At 34.2% G+C, this 19,353-nt stretch overlaps 3 protein-coding genes across 4 annotated transcripts; all 3 read left to right on the top strand.

Annotated features, from left to right (window-relative positions):
- Positions 1-2,164: 2,164 nt before the first annotated feature.
- On the top strand, positions 2,165-6,976 carry LOC107462841 (uncharacterized). Of its 2 annotated transcripts, XM_016081523.3 has the most exons (13): positions 2,165-3,008; positions 3,277-3,691; positions 3,771-4,407; positions 4,682-4,722; positions 4,936-5,004; positions 5,100-5,200; positions 5,330-5,408; positions 5,522-5,620; positions 5,798-5,866; positions 5,954-6,003; positions 6,103-6,184; positions 6,322-6,416; positions 6,510-6,976. In XM_016081523.3, the coding sequence occupies exons 1-13, from the start codon at positions 2,587-2,589 to the stop codon at positions 6,634-6,636; spliced, it is 2,286 nt and encodes a 761-aa protein (XP_015937009.1). In that variant the 5' UTR covers positions 2,165-2,586; the 3' UTR covers positions 6,637-6,976. The 2 variants fall into 2 exon arrangements, with proteins under 2 accessions (XP_015937009.1, XP_015937018.1); XM_016081532.3 differs by lacking the exon at positions 6,510-6,976 and having other exon boundaries at positions 6,311-6,416.
- A 7,797-nt stretch (positions 6,977-14,773) lies between these two features.
- Positions 14,774-15,412, top strand: LOC127740541 (glycine-rich cell wall structural protein-like). Its single transcript, XM_052251576.1, has one exon. It carries the CDS (start codon positions 14,774-14,776, stop codon positions 15,410-15,412), a length of 639 nt encoding a protein of 212 aa, XP_052107536.1.
- A 1,484-nt stretch (positions 15,413-16,896) lies between these two features.
- On the top strand, positions 16,897-18,643 carry LOC107462832 (probable enoyl-CoA hydratase 1, peroxisomal). The gene is made up of 3 exons (XM_016081512.3): positions 16,897-17,535; positions 17,629-17,911; positions 18,339-18,643. Exons 1-3 carry the CDS (start codon positions 17,126-17,128, stop codon positions 18,432-18,434), a joined length of 789 nt encoding a protein of 262 aa, XP_015936998.1. The 5' UTR covers positions 16,897-17,125; the 3' UTR covers positions 18,435-18,643.
- Positions 18,644-19,353: the final 710 nt, after the last annotated feature.

Below are 19,353 nucleotides of genomic sequence, written 5' to 3'. Positions count from 1 at the left end.
AGAAGAGATATTTTTACTAGTGTTTCTTCAATACGTTTTGCTTTGGACTTAGGAAGATATCTTGGAGTTAACCTTAATCATTCCCGTACCAGTAGGGCTTCTTTTCATTCGGTGATTGAAAAGGTGAGGGGAAGATTAGCTAATTGGAAAGGAAGGCTTCTAAATAAAGCAGGGAGATTTTGCCTGATCAATTATGTTATAGCATCTATTTTTGTCTATCATATGCAGATATCTTTTTTTTTCAAATTGGGTTTGCGATAAATTGTCTTCTATGATGAGACCGTTCTTTTGGAAGGGTCAAGTTGATGGTAGAGGTATTTCTCTTGTTAATTGGAGGACCGTGATCACTCCAAAGAAATTTGGTGGCCTAGGTGTTAGAGATCCTGCTTGTGTTAATATATCTTTACTTGGTAAATTAGTGTGGCAATTTTTTCATTGTCAGGACAAGCCTTGGGTTGCTCTATTGAGGGCGAAGTATCTGAGGAATGAGGGAGTTTTAGATGACCCTGTCCCTTGCAATGCTTCTCATGTTTGGAAGAGTATCTCAAAGGCTTTTGGTGCTCTTAAGGATGCCTTCTCTTGGTGCGTTGGGTCACTTGATCAATCTTTTTGGTTTGACAATTGGAGTATTGAGGGCCCAATTGCTCAAGATGTCCCTTTTGTACATATATCTGACTCTGATTTAACTATTAGAGACGTTTGGAAAGATGGTCAATGGAATCTCCATGATATTTTCTCTATCATTCCAGAAGATGTCAAACAGCGTTTGAATGCTTATAATCCGGATTTGAATGCTGGAGAGAGTTCGGGTTGGTCGTGGGGTGTGGCATCTTCTAGAATCTACTCAGCTAGGAGTGGGTACAGTTGGCTAGCCAAAAGAAACTTTGACTGGAATGAGCATGATAATTGGTTGTGGGTATGGCGTCTGCATATTCCTGAGAAGTATAAGTTCTTGATTTGGCTCAGTCTCCATAATGCTATTCCTATAGCAGAGTTTCGTTTGGGTCGTGTAGCACCTGTCATCGGTGTCAGAATGGTTCTAAATCCATTCTTCATTGTCTTCGGGAGTGCCCTAGTGCCAAGGAGGTCTGGACCCTTTTAGGCCTGTATTCAGATAACTCGGATTTACATGATTGGCTCTACAGAGGTGCAAGGAGTGGAGATGCTTTTCTTTTCTTTTCGACCATCTGGTGGATTTGGAGAAGTAGGAATCATGACTTATTTAATATAGATGATTCATGGAGTGCTAGTAAAGTGGTGAGTTTGATTCGTAGTTCAGTAAGGGAGTTTCACACTATTTTTGCTATGCATCAATCTCTGTCTCCTCCTTCACTTTGTTTGCATTGGGTTCCACCTCCAGTTCATTCTGTTAAATTGAATTGTGATGCTAGTTGGTTTGCTCCTTCTGGCTATGCTGGTTTTGATTGTATTATTCGCAATCCTGATGGATGTTGGTTGAAAGGTTGCACTGGAAAAGTCGAAGTGTGCAGTGTTCTTTTTGCTGAATTATATGCAATTTGGAGAGGTTTACTTCTTGCTTGGGAGAGTGGATTTCGTGAGGTTATTTGTGAAACAGACTGTTTAGAAGCTCTTTTCTTGGTAAACCAAAGAATGCTTAGTAAGGATATTCCGGAATGGGATTTGGCAAAGCATATTCAGGAGATTATGAATTGGAATTGGAGCGTCTCTATTCTTTTAATTCAGAGGACTGCAAATAATGTTGCAGCTTGTATGGCTAAAGCAGCTGCTTCTGTCGCGGACATTCACTCGAATTGGAGCCAACCATGGAGTGAGTTTCAACATCTAATAGATTTAGATATGACCCTAGCCAATTAATTTGGTTTTGTCTCTTTTTTCTTTCTTTTCTATTTAGTCACCAAAAAAAACTTGGTAATGTGAGAATGAACCAATATCAAAGAAGCAACTTTATAATAAAAAGACAGAATAAGTTTACGAAAGTGAAGCAAATTCTCTAATGGCCGTTAGGAATGGTGACGCGCCCTGCAGATTGGACTATGGCTTCCGTGCTTTACACTCGTGAGTTGGCGCGTGGAAGTGTTACTATATCATTAACTCTTGCTTTGCTCCAAATAGCTGGATTGAGATATATTAATGATAAGACCAAAGAACAGTTAACTTCATACACAACACAATACAACCAGAGTTGAAGAAGAAGCAGATAAACCAGGAAATGCAAGCAATAAAAAGAGATATTTTTTAAAAAATATGTATAATAAAAAAATAGTTAAAGAAGGTCTGGCTTTATTGACCGGAGAGGGGAGAGAGAGAGAGAGAGTCAGAGATATTGACATAGGACATCCAATTGAAAAAAATGATGAGAAATAAAGTTTGTCTAATCAATTTCAACCCATAACATATCTCTTTCTGGTTTCTGTTAGCATTCTGAGAGAGAGAGTGTGTGAGTTAGTGAATAATAAAGCTGGAGACTTTTTCTTTATGGGGTGTGGGTGTGTGGAAGTGTGAGATGGAAATGAATGTTGTTATTGGTGGGAGGCACATCTAAAAAACAAAGATTGAGTTGAATTTATGTGAAGAGAAGAAGAAGAAGAAGGAAGAAAAGAAAAAATGGGAACGCCACCAACGGAAGAGCTTATGAAGAAGATCGAGCAGCTAGAGGAAGGTCACGAGCATCTCAAGCAAGAGATGTCAAGGCTCAAGCTTTCTGATGCCACCAGAAGCCACCACCACCATCGCCAGAGGTCTCACTCCGTCTCTCCCCAGCGTTCTAGATTGGGTGCACCGCCGAAGAGGGGACCCGCCGATGGAGCCTCAGCTGCCGCATGGAAGAGAGGCTCTTGTTCCTTTAAGCAATCTTCACCTCTGCAGAGAGAGAGTCGCAGTGATCCCAAAAAAGAAGGTGAAGGAGGTGGTGGTGCAAAGTGTGGTCCTTCCGCCGTGAATTTTACTGATAGACAGTATCTTAATATTTTGCAGTCAATGGGACAGTCCGTTCATATATTGGATCTTACCTCTCGGATAATCTACTGGTCAGTCTTTCTATTTTTGTTTAAAAGTTTTCATTTTGTTGCAATGGGGTGTGGTTAAGTATTATTATGGGTTGTTGAATTGTGTATATATGATTTGAATTTTGGAGATGACAAGTCCTTAGCTAAAAATGGATGTGCATGTTAGTTTTGATATGTTCTGTCCTGTCTTGTCTTGTTGATTGCATGAATTGTGGGGAGTGAGGGACCTACATTTAGAGTTTTTTCCGCCCCTTCACTCCCTTGGATTTGATTTGCAATGATTTTGCAGGAACCGGAGTGCCGAAAATCTGTATGGTTATGCTGCGGAGGAAGCTCTTGGGCAGGATGGGATTGAGCTGATTGTTGACCCCAGGGATTTTGCCTTGGCTGAAGATATTGTGAACCGTGTCGTAATGGGAGAGAGCTGGACTGGGCAATTCCCGGTCAAGAACAAGATGGGAGAGCAGTTCTTGGCGGTGGCGACGAATACTCCTTTCTATGATGATGATGGAAGTTTAGTTGGGATTATCTGTGTCTCGAGTGATTCGCGGCTCTTCGTTGAAACGAGAGTTCCGTGCTTGGGTGCAAACAATGCTGAATCAGGTTCAGGCTCTAGGCCTCTTAGAAGTAGCATTTCAAATAAACTTGGCCTTGATACTCAGCAGCCTCTCCAAACTTCTATAGCATCCAAGTTCTCAAATTTGGTTAGTGCTGTAACTTTCATGTTTCTGTAATTTATACTAGTATAGCATAGCATGTCTTGATGTTAGAACCATTAAACAGGCATCAAAGGTAAGTAACAAAGTTAAGTCAAGAATCCGGACTGGAGAAAATAACGGTGATCGTGAAAGCGGGAGCGGAGGAAGTCATCAATCTGAGCATAGTTTCTCAGAAGTTGGTGTTGCAGACCACAGAGAGGATGCTAATTCCAGTGGAGCTAGCACACCCAGAGGTGATGTGATGCAGTCCCCTTTTGGTATATTTTCTCATGGTGAGGAAAGATCCCAAGGAAAAACTTTGAAAGAATATGCCGATGATAGTGAAGGAAAATCTATTCACAAGATTATAACGTCTAGGGCTGAAGCATGGATTCAAAAGAAAACAATGGCATGGCCATGGAAAGCAAATGATCAAGAAGGGTCGGAGGCAAAGGATGTCCGTGTTGCTGTGCCTTTCTTGTCAAATGATCATCAAGAAACTCAGAAGCAAGAACGTCAAGGAGGTGAAAGGAATCGCCCTAGTAACAATGAGGCTTCAGGATCCTGGTCGTCGTCAATCAATATTAACAGCACAAGTAGTGCCAGCAGCTGTGGAAGTGCCGGAAGTTGTGCTGTCAATAATAAAGTGGATGTGGACACCGATTGCTTGGATTATGAAATTTTGTGGGAAGACCTGACTATTGGAGAACAAATTGGACAAGGTAGTCATGCTCTTAACTAAAGCATTTATTTGTTAATAATCAGTTAGAGAATAAGTTTTTGACATTCTTAAGAAAAAAACCGTTTGACAGTATGCATGCTTTAACAAAAGAACTAGTATTTACCAGAAAGAATCTTGACATGTTAGCTGTAATTGGACTTCTTATGTTTGAGTTGGTTGATTCTTTATGGATTTCTGGTCATTTTTATATAGCACCTACTTGCATTTTGCATTCTTATGCTTTACCTGTTTACCACTTTATTGTTTAATTGCAGGTTCCTGTGGAACTGTATATCATGCTCTGTGGTATGGATCAGTATGTATTTTTCTCTTCTTGTAGTTTATGGTTTTGATACATGCATAATGCATTATTCTGGGACCTAACAATGTAGAAGAACTTAAGATATCAACAACAATTTTCTTTTCATATATATATATATATATATATATATTTAAACCTGTCAATGTTTGAATAAGCTTTTTAAACATTCAGAAACTACACAGACAACTTATATTGTTATTTTTTCAGGATGTTGCGGTCAAGGTATTCTCAAAGCAAGAATATTCAGATGATGTGATACTTTCCTTCAGACAAGAGGTATGCTTTCATGTAGTCTCTTTTGTTGATTTGGTTGGAACACAGATTATAAATGTGTTTTTATTCATCTTTTTTTCTTTTTCTTTCTTCATAAGGTTTCTGTTATTAAAAGGCTTCGGCACCCAAATATTCTTCTCTTTATGGGGGCAGTGACTTCACCTCAACGTCTCTGCATTGTGACAGAGTTTCTCCCACGGTTTGTTCTGAACCTCTCTTTTGACCCTTTTAACAGCATTTTGATGATGTTTTTGTTTTGCAAGTCAAAAGAGTATTCAGTTGGGCTGATTAGTATTCCGTGCATTCGTATTTCGTTTTTTGAATCCAGTGGAAGCTTGTGTCGCTTGTTACACAGAAACACGCCGAAACTTGACTGGAGACGACGAGTTCATATGGCCTTGGATATTGTGAGTATTCGGTAATAGTATTTGCCATCAGAACCCTGACTTTCATTGATGCCTTAGAAAATTTCTGTGTTTGAAGTACTGTTGTATGCTTACAGAATACTTTCTGTCTGCAGGCACGAGGTGTGAATTATCTTCATCACTGCAATCCACCTATCATCCATAGAGATTTGAAGTCATCAAATCTTCTAGTTGATAAGAATTGGACTGTAAAGGTGTGCCACTTTTCAACATTTTCTGTAATGTTGGGTTGTACTGTTTCAAACTTTCACTTGATTGCTTGATGATTCTAGCATTGCTCTTTTTTATTGTTATTATTATTATTATTTGGTTTACATGTTTCTATCATTGTCTTCAATGAAGCTAGATAATATCTTCACATGTCTTTACAGGTTTGTGACTTTGGTCTTTCACGTCTTAAGCATGAAACATTTCTCACTACTAAGACAGGGAGGGGCACGGTAGGTTCATCTGTCTCTCTTTATGTTTTGGCTGCTAAAAAAATTGTCAACACATCTTTCTGATTGTAGCATTTTTCTGTTTTGTAGCCACAATGGATGGCACCAGAAGTTCTTCGTAACGAACCCTCAGATGAGAAGTATGTCCTCCAACCTATGTCCTCTTTGATTTCTGTCAAATGTTGTTAAAGAAATTTGAGTCCTTGAAAAATCATTTTGCTTGTCCTTGGGAACTTCAGGTCCGATGTATACAGCTTTGGAGTAATATTATGGGAACTTGCAACCGAAAAGATCCCTTGGGATAATCTCAACTCAATGCAGGTATTGCTTTCATGCTTATGTAAACCTTGAAAGTATCTCGAAAAAAATAGATACTCAAACTAGAATGATAGACATCACATGAATAGTGTATCACTTTGGGTGCATATAGATTAATTGTTCGTCTAGGAACATTGCAGGTGATTGGAGCCGTGGGGTTCATGGATCAGCGACTTGAAATTCCAAAAGATGTTGATCCACGATGGGCTTCTATAATTGAGAGCTGCTGGCATCGGTGTGCATGCTCATCTCTTTGTTAAAAAACTATTTTTATTTCTCATCCAAAAGAAATAGTATTATAACTTACAACTTCATCTGTTTCTACCAGTGATCCAGCTTCCCGTCCAACATTCCGGGAACTACTCGAGAAGCTTAGAGAGCTGCAAAGACGGTATGCCATTCAGTTCCAAGCTGCTCGATCGGCCGGAGGGGAAAGCCCCCAAAAGGAGTCCTAGACAGTAGACACAACCTTGGAGCTATTTTCTTCTGCGTGTGTTCGAGGCATAAGGATATTTTTGGCACATGCTTTACCAAATGAGTAAATGAATCGATCCAAAGAAATGCTCTTGGAATCATTTAGAATTGGTGCTCTGAATTCTTTGTTCATCAACATTTACCTTACAATGAAGGGAGATGGCTGGAATGATTGGAAAAATAATAGATGGGGAGATTGCTAAACTTTTGATGGTGATTGGGCTAGTCATTTTATTTTTCTTTAGTGACACCATGTTCCTTCAATTCATTGGTGGTGATGCTTGTAACTGAGTCTTTTTCAATTGAATTTGATTATTCCCACAGCCTCAAAAAAATATATATGTAGTCTTTCTATGCAAAAAGTTCGCACCACTACTTAAAAGTTGTACAGCAGATAGTGAAACCAAAAGGGAAAGAAAAATAGTTTTCATTTGACTAATAGATCAGAAGAAGAAAGTTTGTCATCTTTATAAAAGTGTTGTTATAGCTATAGTTGGATCTGTATCATTATCCACTTAAGCAACAAATTGCTACATAGTCTTAGCTAAATCCCATTGTCATTTGAAAATTATTCAGAACTTGATTGACCTGTTTTTATTTCAACTAATTGAATAATTATAGTCATAGATACTTTTAGTCAATTGCATGCATTTACATTCTACGGCTGCTTTTCTTAATACTAGAACTAGAATGAGACTCCTGCAATATCCATGTAATAAATTAATGATAATATATAATAAATATTAAAATTAGATATGTTTTGTAAAATTAAATTAAATATTATAAAATTTAATTAAATATGTGTAAACTAAAATTAAATTTAAAAAGTGTTTTGTTTAAAATAATTTGTAGTACAAAGGATTTAGATGTTAGAGTTATACAAAGTTATTTTTTTATTTAGTGGTTTAATTTTTTTATTTGTTTTGGTTGGACTAGTCTTTTTATGTGGCGCTCGTCTTTATTTATTTTATTGGTTATTGGTATGTTCTTTATGAATTGTTGAGTTGTATGTACTTTCTAGTTTCTATTGTGTTGTTTGTTTCATCTTTACATGTATATTCTTCTTCCGAAGATGTATCTTGAATTTGTATGGTTTTCTTTTTTCTTAATCTCTTGATGTGCATGCAGTTTTCTAATGACATCTATAATAAAAAGAATAAAAATATGTAAATTTTTTGTTTGAATAAGTTATGTTTAATAAGAATAATTGAAATAGTATAAAGTGAAATTACTTGTTAATATTTTTTTTACCCAAGTTATGCAAATTTAAAACAGTGTTGGAAAATGTTCAAAATTGAATCTTTAATTTCTTTCACAACAGTTGTGAGTAAAAAGTTTGCTTTTATTATATCTTTAATTGGTCTATACAAAATTACAAATCATTTGTATTTTCTATTTTTAAATTTTTTATAGTATAGACTTTTCCTTCTTGTAACAAATGTTTGAATTTATTTATCATATTTTCCTTCACAATTATACGAAGGGATGTTCTCTGCAGTGTTAGTAAATTATAGTTAATAATTAATTAAAAAAATTGATCACATTTATTTTTTTTTAAGTTATTAGAAAAAGAACAATGAATAGCATATTGAAAGAAGTATAATTTTAATGATATTAAAATATAATTATATATAAAATAATATAAAAAGTATAAAAAACAAAAATAATTAAAGTATTTTTTTCATAAATTCAATTTAACAATACAATAAATTTGTTTGTTTTGTACCTTTTCATTTAATATAATCATTTCTAAGTAAAGAAACTCTTTTTCATTTGTGGGTGTTAATGTTTCGCATAGACAAACCACGCAAACTTTGATAAACCAATTGTTTGTTTATTTGGTGATATTTTCCAAAGAATGATGTTTTATTGAGTAAGTTTGAGATGTTGTGTAGTGCGAAAATATTTTTTTTTTTTGCTAAATTTGATGTTATTTGAAGAAATAGTGATAAGAGACTTATATAAGTAGTTCAAAATAGTATGGAATTTTAATATTTGTAACGTAAAATTTATTATGATTAATAGATTATTATGATATTTGTAACATGAATGTTTATTACATTTAATGAGTTATTTATAGAAATTATTAAATTATTTATTGTATTGTTTATAACAGTAAAATATAATAAATATAGGTGTTCCGTTGGCTATAACATGAGTCAGGTAAAACTATAAATCGAAATCTTCTTAGAACTAAATAAAGAAACATGTGTTACTTAGGAGTACGTAAAGTACGTGATTTGCTCTTCTAACGTGCTTATTTTAAGAAGTCAAACATCACTAAAAGCAATTATCACATGCTCACATTCTCAACCGCTTCATAATATTAGACCCACTAAATAACCGCATGTAGCACAAGTGCACAACAATTCTATAAATTCATCCACTCCTGACATGGAAGAGGTACACTATTCATTCTGAGTAATTTGATATTTATCTTTTATTTTTACTAACTTGAGCGTTGGAGTGCCTTTATAGGTGTCCACTACTGCCGTTTTTGGAGAGAACCGACGTAGACACCACAGCCGATTTTGGAGAGAACATCTCTCTTGTCCAAGAAAAAGCGAGAGCATCAAAAAACGAGCTATATCTTGGAGTCGGCTATCCATATAAGAACAATAGGGATATGAATTCTTATAGGTTACAAATTTAGTTAGCCACCATTAATTTGTAATTATTGTTATTAGTAATTTCGCAGCCTAATTTGCATATATATCTATTACTTGTATATTTTATTTTTTTGTTGATTTAGAAATAATAGTTAATTTGAAAGAACTTGAGTGGTTGATTTCTAAAGTTTTGCCAAGTAAGCGATATTACTGATATGGCATTAGTATGAAGAAAAAAATATCTTAAAAATAATGTGGGTAAATTTATCCATCTACTTATATATATATATATATATTAAGAATATATTGAATGTGAATGTGAATGTAATTTTAATAAAAGCTATAAAATAATACTACTTCCAACATGAAGAAGAAAAAATATTATACTATATATTACTTCAAGGCTAGTAGTGGCTATTGCTAAGTTTTCTTGTTATCAAGTGGAAAAGTATGTGATATTGTGATGTTATGAAAGAAAAAATAATGGGGGTGACACATCTGATCATGTAGAATATATCAAAGAACATGAGTAGTGGGAATTTACAATTAGACAGACTAATGAAGGATTAAGATAGGTAGGGTGTTTTAGCATTTAAAGTGAAATTAGTGGGATTCTCCGACAAGGAAATAAACAAGACGACACATTAAAACATGATAAAGAGAGAGGGAATGCTCCACAGCACGCGGAGTTATTGTTGCATGATCTGGACTGGAGCCAGCTAAAACTTTCATTAATATTGGAACATCCTTAGACCTTAAAGAAATTGGGACAATGTCAACTTCAAGTAACACAAGCAAGAATCTAGGCTTGTCACTTCTCATCAACTTGGTTGGATGCAACAAATATATGCAAATGCTTCTTGCACAAACTGTCCCGCACAAAAATCTACAAGGGCAGGTATATGGTCAGCTTCAAAAGTTGGTTAACTATTTTACTCACACTCACCTAGCTTAAAGATAAAACTAAAGAGAACTATTTTGGACAAGCAAATGAGCATATATATATATATATATATTATATTAATCACTGTTTAAAAAAGGTAGTTCAATAATTGATCTCTATTACTCTACATAAAAAGCACAGATATCAAAGGGCAAAAGGAATAACAACTATATATATTGACACCAAGGTTCTAACTAACTCCAACAAAGCATTGGTTTATAGGGAAAAGACACATCAGACAGATATTCCGAACTTCAAATATATCTGGGAAAAATTGACTCAACCGAACTACTTCTGATTTCGGAAATTTGGATTGTATTAAATTGGATATGAAATCATATTAAGGAAATTAAATTTAAAATACAAGAAACTATATACTTTGAATTGGATTTTTTAATTTATAGATGGACTTTTCGGTCATTTAATTTTGCAGTAATATAGTGTTATGTGGCATTTTGGTCATAGATTTAACTTGTAAGTTTTACACTTTTATCAATCTATCATGCAGTTTACCGCCAAAAAGTAGTTATTTAAATAAAAGGTGATAAATAATAGGTTTTAGAAAAACTTTATATCAAGTTCGTTAACCTGGAGATATGTTAATCGTGTGTTTTTATGCTGATGATTTGATTTTTATTAGGCATAATTTGAAGATAATTGTAGAATTTAGGGAGGCTATGATAAAGCACTTTGAAATGACAGATATGAGTTTGATGTCTTACTTTCTTGGCAAGTTGGCATTGAAATGGTTCAACGAGATTATAGTATTTTTATTTTTCAAAAGAAATATACAAATGATATTTTAAAAAAATTTCAAATGGAGCATTCAAAGCCAGTTCCTACTCCGGTCAAAGAGAAGTTCAAATTACTAAGAGAAGATAAAAGAAGAGCAGTAAATTCTATATATTACAAAAGCTTGATTGGAAGTCTAAGGTACTTGACTGCGACTAGACTAGATATTGTGTTTGGAGTTGGTTTGTTTAGTAGATTCATGAAGGAACTTTGTACCAACCATTTGCAAGCGGTAAAAAGGACTCTTCGATGAATGTACTTTAAATAATGGTATTTATTATGAAGATACTAATGAAGTGAATCTTATGGGTTACACAGAGGTGATTGAGTTGGAGATATAGAAACAAGAAAAAGTAATTCAAAATTTGTATTTCATCCTGGTTCTGGTGCAATTTCATGGTCATCAAAGAAGCAATCAATAGTAATACTCTCTACAGCAGAAGCAGAATATATAGCAGTAGCAAGATGTGCAAGACAAACAATTTAGCTAAGAAGAATTCTTGAGAAATTGAACAGAAACAAAGTACTCCAACAACAATATTTTGCGACAACAAGTGAACTATTGCACTTTGCAAAAATCCAGTGTTCTATGGAAGATCGAAGCATATTGATATTCGATTTCACAAAATCAGAGAGTTGGTAAATGAGAAAGAAATTGTTTTACAAGTTGAAGAAGATGCTTGAATGATAAACTCTACAGGCTTGATTTAAGGGAGGTAATGTTAGAAAATTAAATCAAGAATATTCAAAAAAGTAGTACAACTACAACATATTAAAACATTGAAAAAGTTCAAAATCAAATTGAATTGGAATTGAATACAAGTTGCACTCATCATCTCCATATTAGAAGAATGAAAAATCATGAATTGGAAGCTTCAAGATTGATGATTAAGAATTTGAAACTAAATTGAACAAGGAATTGACTAGTCAAAGTTTCTACATGTTTCTTGAATTATGACAACTAGTACTTAGTTGTTATAAAAATTATTATTTTATTATAAAGGTTTGCCTATATAAAAGCTTCATATGTATGTTGTTATCTATCTCTGCATGAACCAAAATATTTAGTGTTTGTTTCAAAAAATTCTCTCATTATTATGAGTGTTAGTAAATTTAAGAGATGAAAAATATGATAGCGTCATTTATATGAGTGAGTGATCGTAGGGCTAATTAAGTGTAAGTATTATACTTACAAAAGTTAGTCGTCTTAATTTTTTATTTAGAAATATTAATTTAAGAATAATGTTATACATCCAAATTTTTTTGTTAACTAAGTCTAATTAAGTTAGTTTAAATAACAAAAATCAGTTATAATTAATATTATTTTAAGTCTTATTATTTAATTTAGTTAGACTTAATTTATAAAAAACCTTAGATATGTAATATTATTTTTCCTATTTTTAATTTAGAGCGTCATTGTTCGGTTTGAGTTTTTCGGGTCCAATTTCCCGGTAATGTTTGGTTTGAGTTTTATTTCTTTGGTCAGGGTTTGAGTTTCTAAGTTTGGGTCTGAAATTGTTTTTGGATAGTGGGTCTGGTAACTAGCGTCAGGCTTTGTTGTGTTTTCCGATGTTTGGGCTTGTCAAAAGTCTTATACAAACGAAACAGTCTTCACGACCAAAAATAGAAAACAAACCACTTAACAACTGATAAATATTTTTAAGTCTGATAATTATTGTTTCTTGGCCTGCTTGACATAGATTAATATTTTTAGGAGCACACTGATAAATAAGTTCTCAAAAATTTACAATTGGAATAGATTAGTTAAAAAAAATACCAATAAATTTTTCTATTATATTAGACATAAACACATTACTTTTAGATTAGTCCTATAATCAGAATAAATGATCTTAATTTAAATGTAACTTGTTCTATATGATTTTATTGGTTAAAAAATTTTCCTTGGTAAAAATTTATAAGTTAAAATTTAAAATTTTACATTTAAAATTTAATATTAATAAATATTGTTTATTTTATATAATTGACTTTATATAGCCACAATAGTTGACCATAGCTGAAAGGGCCTTACAAGTTACAAGTTAGAATTAAATGCTGTAAGAAAATCACAACTAGGAAGTCGCATATGATGTGACTGAACCGGAGAACATCGCATAGTGCTGAGATTACGATTATTGTATACGTCTCATTCATAGTAGATCATTTACAATTTCATTTTACTAATTTTTGCATATATGAGAAACTCGTCAACTCGTCAATAACGTATTCATAGTATAGTATACTATGTATGCATGAGAAAACAATATAATAATTCATGCCAAGAGGACTCTGCTGCTACTGAGGCTTTATTTCTTGTACGTATACCGTGTTGATGCTATCAATTCTGTTGTTGAAAGTTGAAACTCTCGCGTTGCGTTGCTGAACAGCTAGCTTAGTTATGGCTTAAATCCTCCCAAAGAGTTTGGTGGTTGATTAGCCACAAGATTCTGCCGTCCAGCTATTAATTCATTAATTATTATCTGTTAATATTTTATTTATTTTGAAAATGAAGGCTTAAGTGAGGCCTCCTTAAGTGATTAGTATATGTAACTATGTATTTACTTTGCCAGCTTTCATAATTCATTCTAAGTAGTGAAAGTGAAACCATGCATCATTTATCCAACGTATCTTACAATATTCATTATTATTATTGATAAAATTACATTTTAGTACATGAAATGATAATATGCTAATATGCTATGTTTCTCACAAAAAAGCTACACAGAAAGTTATTTTGATTTGTACGTGAACGTTCGATGCTGAAAATAATAAAGCTCACATGCAAAATTACAAAAAATAGTTTTAGTATTAAAAGTATTTCATCACATGGTGGGACAATAATGCTTGCCAGTTATAGATGCAAGAACAAATACATTTATAATATCTGGCCTTCTTCATGAAATCATAATATGCATTTCCAAGTTACTTGTGGAAATCTTATGGCTAATACAATTTTACTCAGAGTATGAATTGGGGTAAAAGTTAATTAACGGCTCTGTATCCTTGACTTTCACCTATCACCTCCACCAACCGGCATTCAATGTTTTTACCTGCCACAAGAATAATTTCTGTTCAGATGTCTTCTACACTTTAAAAGCAGATATGTCAGTTTTATCGTTAAGAAATACTAGAAATTCAAGAAATTATTGTTTTTAACCAGTAGTTATTAGATTATTAATCTAAAGTAATTAGACTAATAATTAAAAAAATTGACATAAAAATAATAAATTCGTTTGACTACTCTTGAATTTTTCTATCATTTCTTAACAAGTAAAGTAAATCCTTTTTAGTTCTACAGTTTTACTAATCTATAGTAATTTTTTTTAAATATTACTAATCTAATGATATAACTTAAAATAATTTTTCCGGAAACTTTACTTTTATTGTATTCCATCCTTCCAAAATTTAACAAGATCAAATTTAATTTGGATGTGAAAACTACTCCTTTTAGATGGAAATTAATTAAATCCGGCAATAACTTTAATCTACTCTGATTGTTTGCTAATAATCGTACTTAAAGTTGTTGATGGTTGGGGAATGACATTATGAACTCACCGGCTAATTATAATAAAACAATAATCATAGAAGTTTGAAATTTTCGGCCATGCAAGTTTACTTAACACTTCTCTAATTATAATTATTTTAAGTCTAAGTATTGCATTAATGGCATGTGGTATGTAGACTGGTAGTAGATATCTGCGTTCTTTTTTCCCTCTATAAATAGCTGCTTGAGAAGCTTTGTAATTACAAGCAAAATCAAATCAAAGATAAGATAAGATGGGGCATTCACATAAGAATGTGGGTGCACTTGTAATGATATTTGTTTTGGTGATAGGGATAGCAGAATGCCGAATGTTCAAAGAAGAAGAACTTGTTGATGGATATGGAGGAGCTGGTTTAGGTGCTGGTGGTGGTGGTGGTGGTTTTGGTGGGGGTGGAGGTGCTGGCTCTGGTGGCGGGGTTGGTTTTGGAAGTGGCAAAGGTGGTGGTATAGGAGCTGGAATTGGTGGAGGTGGTGGAGCTGGAGGTGGTGCTGGTGGTGGTTTTGGAGGTGGACATGGTGGTGGCATTGGAGGAGGAGCCGGTGCTGGTGCTGGTGCAGGCTTTGGAGGTGGACATGGTGGTGGCGTTGGAGGAGGTGGTGGATTTGGAGGAGGGGGAGGTGGAGGTTCTGGTGGAGGCTCTGGAGGTGGTTCTGGTATAGGCTTTGGAAGTGGTTCCGGTAGTGGTAGCGGTGGGGGATCTGGTGGCGGTGGAGGTGGAGGTGGTGGAGGAGGAGGTGGAGGAGGAAGTGGAGGAGGAGGTGGATTTGGTGGAGGTGGTGGCTTTGGAGGTGGACATGGGGGTGACATTGGAAACGTAGGATCTGGCGGTTGCAACGGTAGTTGTGAAGGTGGTGGATATCCACCACCATAGATGGTGAGATGAATTAATATATATGATGCATGAAATGTAATGCTCTTTTGTTTTTTGTTTTCTTTTTGATCATATATCATGCAGTGTAATGCACAATATAGTGCCTCTTCATGGAACCAAATACGTAATTCGTATTTTATTATTAATTAAATAAACAATTTTATCATGAAAACTAAGCCTTCATCTTATTATTAGAGTTAACTACACATTATCATTGCCATAGTATGTAGCTGATGAGATATAAATTTTAGAGTTGTTATATAGCTTAAATTAAATTAACAGGCCAGCCATAAATGAAAGGCACATGGCATCACTTGCAGATTGCACAGAATATGAAGCATGCGTATGTATGTCACTTGAATAGGGAGTGTGACCGATAATATTAGGAAGACAAAAATTAGTATCAGAACTTATTTTATTTATCTTTCATTAATTGTTTTAATAATTAATATTAAATAACAAAAGTGCGATATAAAAGCTTCTGCCAACAGTATATATATACACGTAGCTCCATTGGCCATGTATTCGAGTACTATACATGGACATTGCAGAGTGGCGGTGAACTGCAATAGATATTAGCATTTTCACTTATACATGTTATTTCTTTTTTATATTTTTACAAAAATAATATATATTTATAAAAAAAATCATCAAATCAATTATTATATTTCATTTATATATAAATATTTGGTCAAATCTATGGTGACTAAGTTAACGATGATCATAAGTGATTAGAAATTGACCTGATAATAAAAAGTTAACAATTGTTATAGTTCAAAAGTTATAGATTGATTGTCATCAATCTATCGGAGGTAATTAAAATTTTTTACCATAGACACAAATTTGAAAATTTAGAAGAGATCAAAGACTAGAATGATAATTTTTTTGTCTTTTTGTTTGATTGAAAAGTACTTTGAGGATACCGCAGAGATGAAGAGACGAACAGGAGGAAGATATGGCCTTCTTTCCCATAACCGAGATCATACACTGATCTCTCTTCTCCCATCTAAGAAAAAAGAAAACACTATTTTTCATTTTGTTTTTTTCTCGCACTAAAGACTAAAACTCTTCAATCACTTCTGTTCTCTCATTTAATCTTCTTTTTCTTCTTTTTTTTTTTTTTTACTTTTGGTATTGGCTTTTTTCTCTCTTTTGTGTTTCCCGAACTTTGGGTTTCTTGGGCTAAACAAGATACCCTTGAGCCCAATGTAAAATATCAAACTGAACTTTGGGTTTATGGGCCAAACAAGGAACCCTTGAGCCCAAAAGAGAAAAAGAACTATTAAAAACAAAAAGCATTATAAACGAAAAACAAGAGAGTTGACAAAAAGCACCAAAAAGCTGAGATAAGTTTTTGGGCCTAAGGCTTGTTTCTTTAACCCCAAAACCCCGTAATATTCACAAAAAGAACCCGACCAAAAAACTTAAAATAATGACAAAATGAAAAATTTCCATGGAGAGGAGGAAAAAAAAGTTGAAGAATCTCTATCCATTCTACAACGCAGTACGCAGGGTATTTGGTTTGGTTTGAGAATCGAGAAGGATAACATGTCATGTGTCACATTCATCTCTCGGCTTCACGCATTTCAAAACTTGCCACTCCATCCCAACCTCCATTCACATCATTCAGACATTCACTCGATCCAAATCTAAATAATAGCAACTTCTGGAAAATCACTATTCGAACCGTGCAAGAGTGGTTTCGGCTCAACCATGGACCGGTCCTCATCGGAGAATCTAATTCTTGTAAACCGGGAACCAAACGGCGTCGCTATCATAACCATTAACCGCCCCGGATCTCTCAACTCTCTCACCCGCCCCATGATGGTGGACCTTGCTCAGGCCTTCAAGGCCCTCGACCAAGACCACTCCGTCAAGGTCATCATACTCACCGGCTCCGGCCGATCATTCTGCTCCGGTGTCGACCTAACCGCCGCCGAGGACGTCTTCAAGGGCGACGTCAAGGACCCCGAAAGCGACCCCGTTATTCAAATGGATCGCTGCCGGAAGCCCATAATCGGAGCCATCAAGGGATTCGCCATCACCGCCGGGTTCGAGATTTCACTCGCCTGTGACATCTTGGTCGCCGCCAAAGGATCCAAGTTCATAGACACCCACGCCAGGTTTTACAAATTTTGCAATTTATTTGATGTAACTTTGCTATTTGACGATTTTCAAAATTTTAAAAACATTTTGGGGCATTCTTTTTTTGGTAGGTTTGGGATATTTCCTTCGTGGGGCTTGTCTCAGAAGCTTTCGCGGATCATAGGAGTCAATAAGGCACGAGAGGTATCCCTGACGGCGACGCCTTTGACGGCGGAGGTTGCTGAGAAATTGGGTTTTGTGAATCATGTCGTTGAGGACAGTGAAGTGTTGAAGAAAAGCAGAGAAATTGCAGAAGCCATAATGAAAAACAATCAGGACTTGGTGTTGAGATACAAATCCGTCATAAACGACGGCATCAAGCTTGATCTTGGCCGTGCTCTTTCGCTTGAAAAGGTCAGCTTTTCTTTCATTTTAGATGAGTTTTTTTGTTGGGTACATGTTACATGGATGAGTTTATGTATGATTATTTAAAAGCACATGAATTGCCCTGTACTTGGGATGGGTCAATGTAAATAAATTTTATATATTCTTAGACGGATAGAATTGAAAGATGAGGAGAAATTGTAGCAGCAAGTTATTAGAGTAATTAGTAATGTGAACTTGAAAAGTTAACATTTGGGACATCTTGTATTAATCTTTAATCAAACAGAACAGGGAATTCGCCAATTGTAGAGCAAAAATCTACTTAAGAGCTTGTTGCTAAAAGCTTTGGATCTTACATTCTTCAGTATTCACTTTCTGTTTGGTTTTTATGCATCATTGTTCTTGGCAATCTTCCTGGTCAGCTAGATAACTTGTGCATTTGCATATGGAATTTCAGGAGAGAGCTCATGATTATTACAATGGAATGACAAAGGAGCAATTCAAAAAGATGCAGGAATTCATAGCTGGGAGAAAGAAACCGTCCAAATTGTAGCTTTTGAATTTACTCTCATGGTGAAAAGAATACATGTTGTTCTCCCCTTAGGGGTTGATGTTTTACATGTCAATGTTCACATTTGTTTTTCACAATAACTGTTTCTAGTTATATATCCAGTTAAGTCATTTTCATTTTATTTCGAGTATCAACTATATGTATTTCATCAACAGTTCTTATATGAAAAATACTAAATTTATAGTGTAGAAGCCTTGCAGAAAAAACAAGGAGAAGAATAACGGAGGAGGATGGTAGTTTACAAGGATGAATATATTAGTCTCGTCGTCTTCAACTTTTAAGATAACTTTTAAAGGTGGATTTGCTCACTTGGGTAGTTGGGTTGAAGAAGGGGCAAGGAACGTTAACTTTTTATAGAAACGATTAGGTTGTGTTTGGAAGTGAGACTGAGATTTAGATTGAGAGATAGAAATTAAATTAAATCTTTGTCTTTAAAATTTTAATTCTTTGTTTTTTTTTTTTTTTTTAAGATATTGAAGTAATTGAAATTTTGTATTCGAAACTGAAATTTTGCCTTAACGAAGAATGGTAGGGTAGAAGTAGCTTCCGCTAGAGAAGCTCATGGCTAATATTCTGGTTCAAATGTGAATTCATAATTTTTTTCATCATTACATTGTGATATCTTATAGAGTAAATTATCATTTTCTATTATGCGACGTTAAATCCTAAAGTTAACTATATTCAGTGTTTTTTCTGTAGTACAAGGTACTTATACTTTTGAAAAGTATATGTACATCTTCAAAAAGTTTTAGTAAGCTAAGCCTTATTATGGTCAAATAAAATATTAAAAAATTTAATATTACAAAAAAAATAAATACAAATTACAATATAGAATGTAACTAATTTGTGTTTTAAGGATATATTTTATAAATATAATAATAGAAATTTTTTAATACTTTTT

This window comes from Arachis duranensis, chromosome 1 (genome assembly GCF_000817695.3).
Source record: "Arachis duranensis cultivar V14167 chromosome 1, aradu.V14167.gnm2.J7QH, whole genome shotgun sequence".
NCBI classification, from domain to species: domain Eukaryota; kingdom Viridiplantae; phylum Streptophyta; class Magnoliopsida; order Fabales; family Fabaceae; genus Arachis; species Arachis duranensis.
This window is presented reverse-complemented; position numbering and strand designations above follow the sequence as displayed.

What these genes read in the sequence shown, in the direction of transcription:
- LOC107462841 (XM_016081523.3), top strand. Translation starts at nt 2,587, where the DNA reads ATGGGAACGCCACCAACGGAAGAGCTTATGAAGAAGATCGAGCAGCTA. An exon ending in ATGCTCTGTGGTATGGATCA is followed by an intron (nt 4,723 to 4,935) that starts GTATGTATTTTT and finishes TTATTTTTTCAG; the next exon opens with GATGTTGCGGTCAAGGTATT. An exon ending in ATTGAGAGCTGCTGGCATCG is followed by an intron (nt 6,417 to 6,509) that starts GTGTGCATGCTC and finishes TGTTTCTACCAG; the next exon opens with TGATCCAGCTTCCCGTCCAA.
- LOC127740541 (XM_052251576.1), top strand. Translation starts at nt 14,774, where the DNA reads ATGGGGCATTCACATAAGAATGTGGGTGCACTTGTAATGATATTTGTT.
- LOC107462832 (XM_016081512.3), top strand. Translation starts at nt 17,126, where the DNA reads ATGGACCGGTCCTCATCGGAGAATCTAATTCTTGTAAACCGGGAACCA. An exon ending in TTCATAGACACCCACGCCAG is followed by an intron (nt 17,536 to 17,628) that starts GTTTTACAAATT and finishes TTTTTTTGGTAG; the next exon opens with GTTTGGGATATTTCCTTCGT. An exon ending in GTGCTCTTTCGCTTGAAAAG is followed by an intron (nt 17,912 to 18,338) that starts GTCAGCTTTTCT and finishes ATGGAATTTCAG; the next exon opens with GAGAGAGCTCATGATTATTA.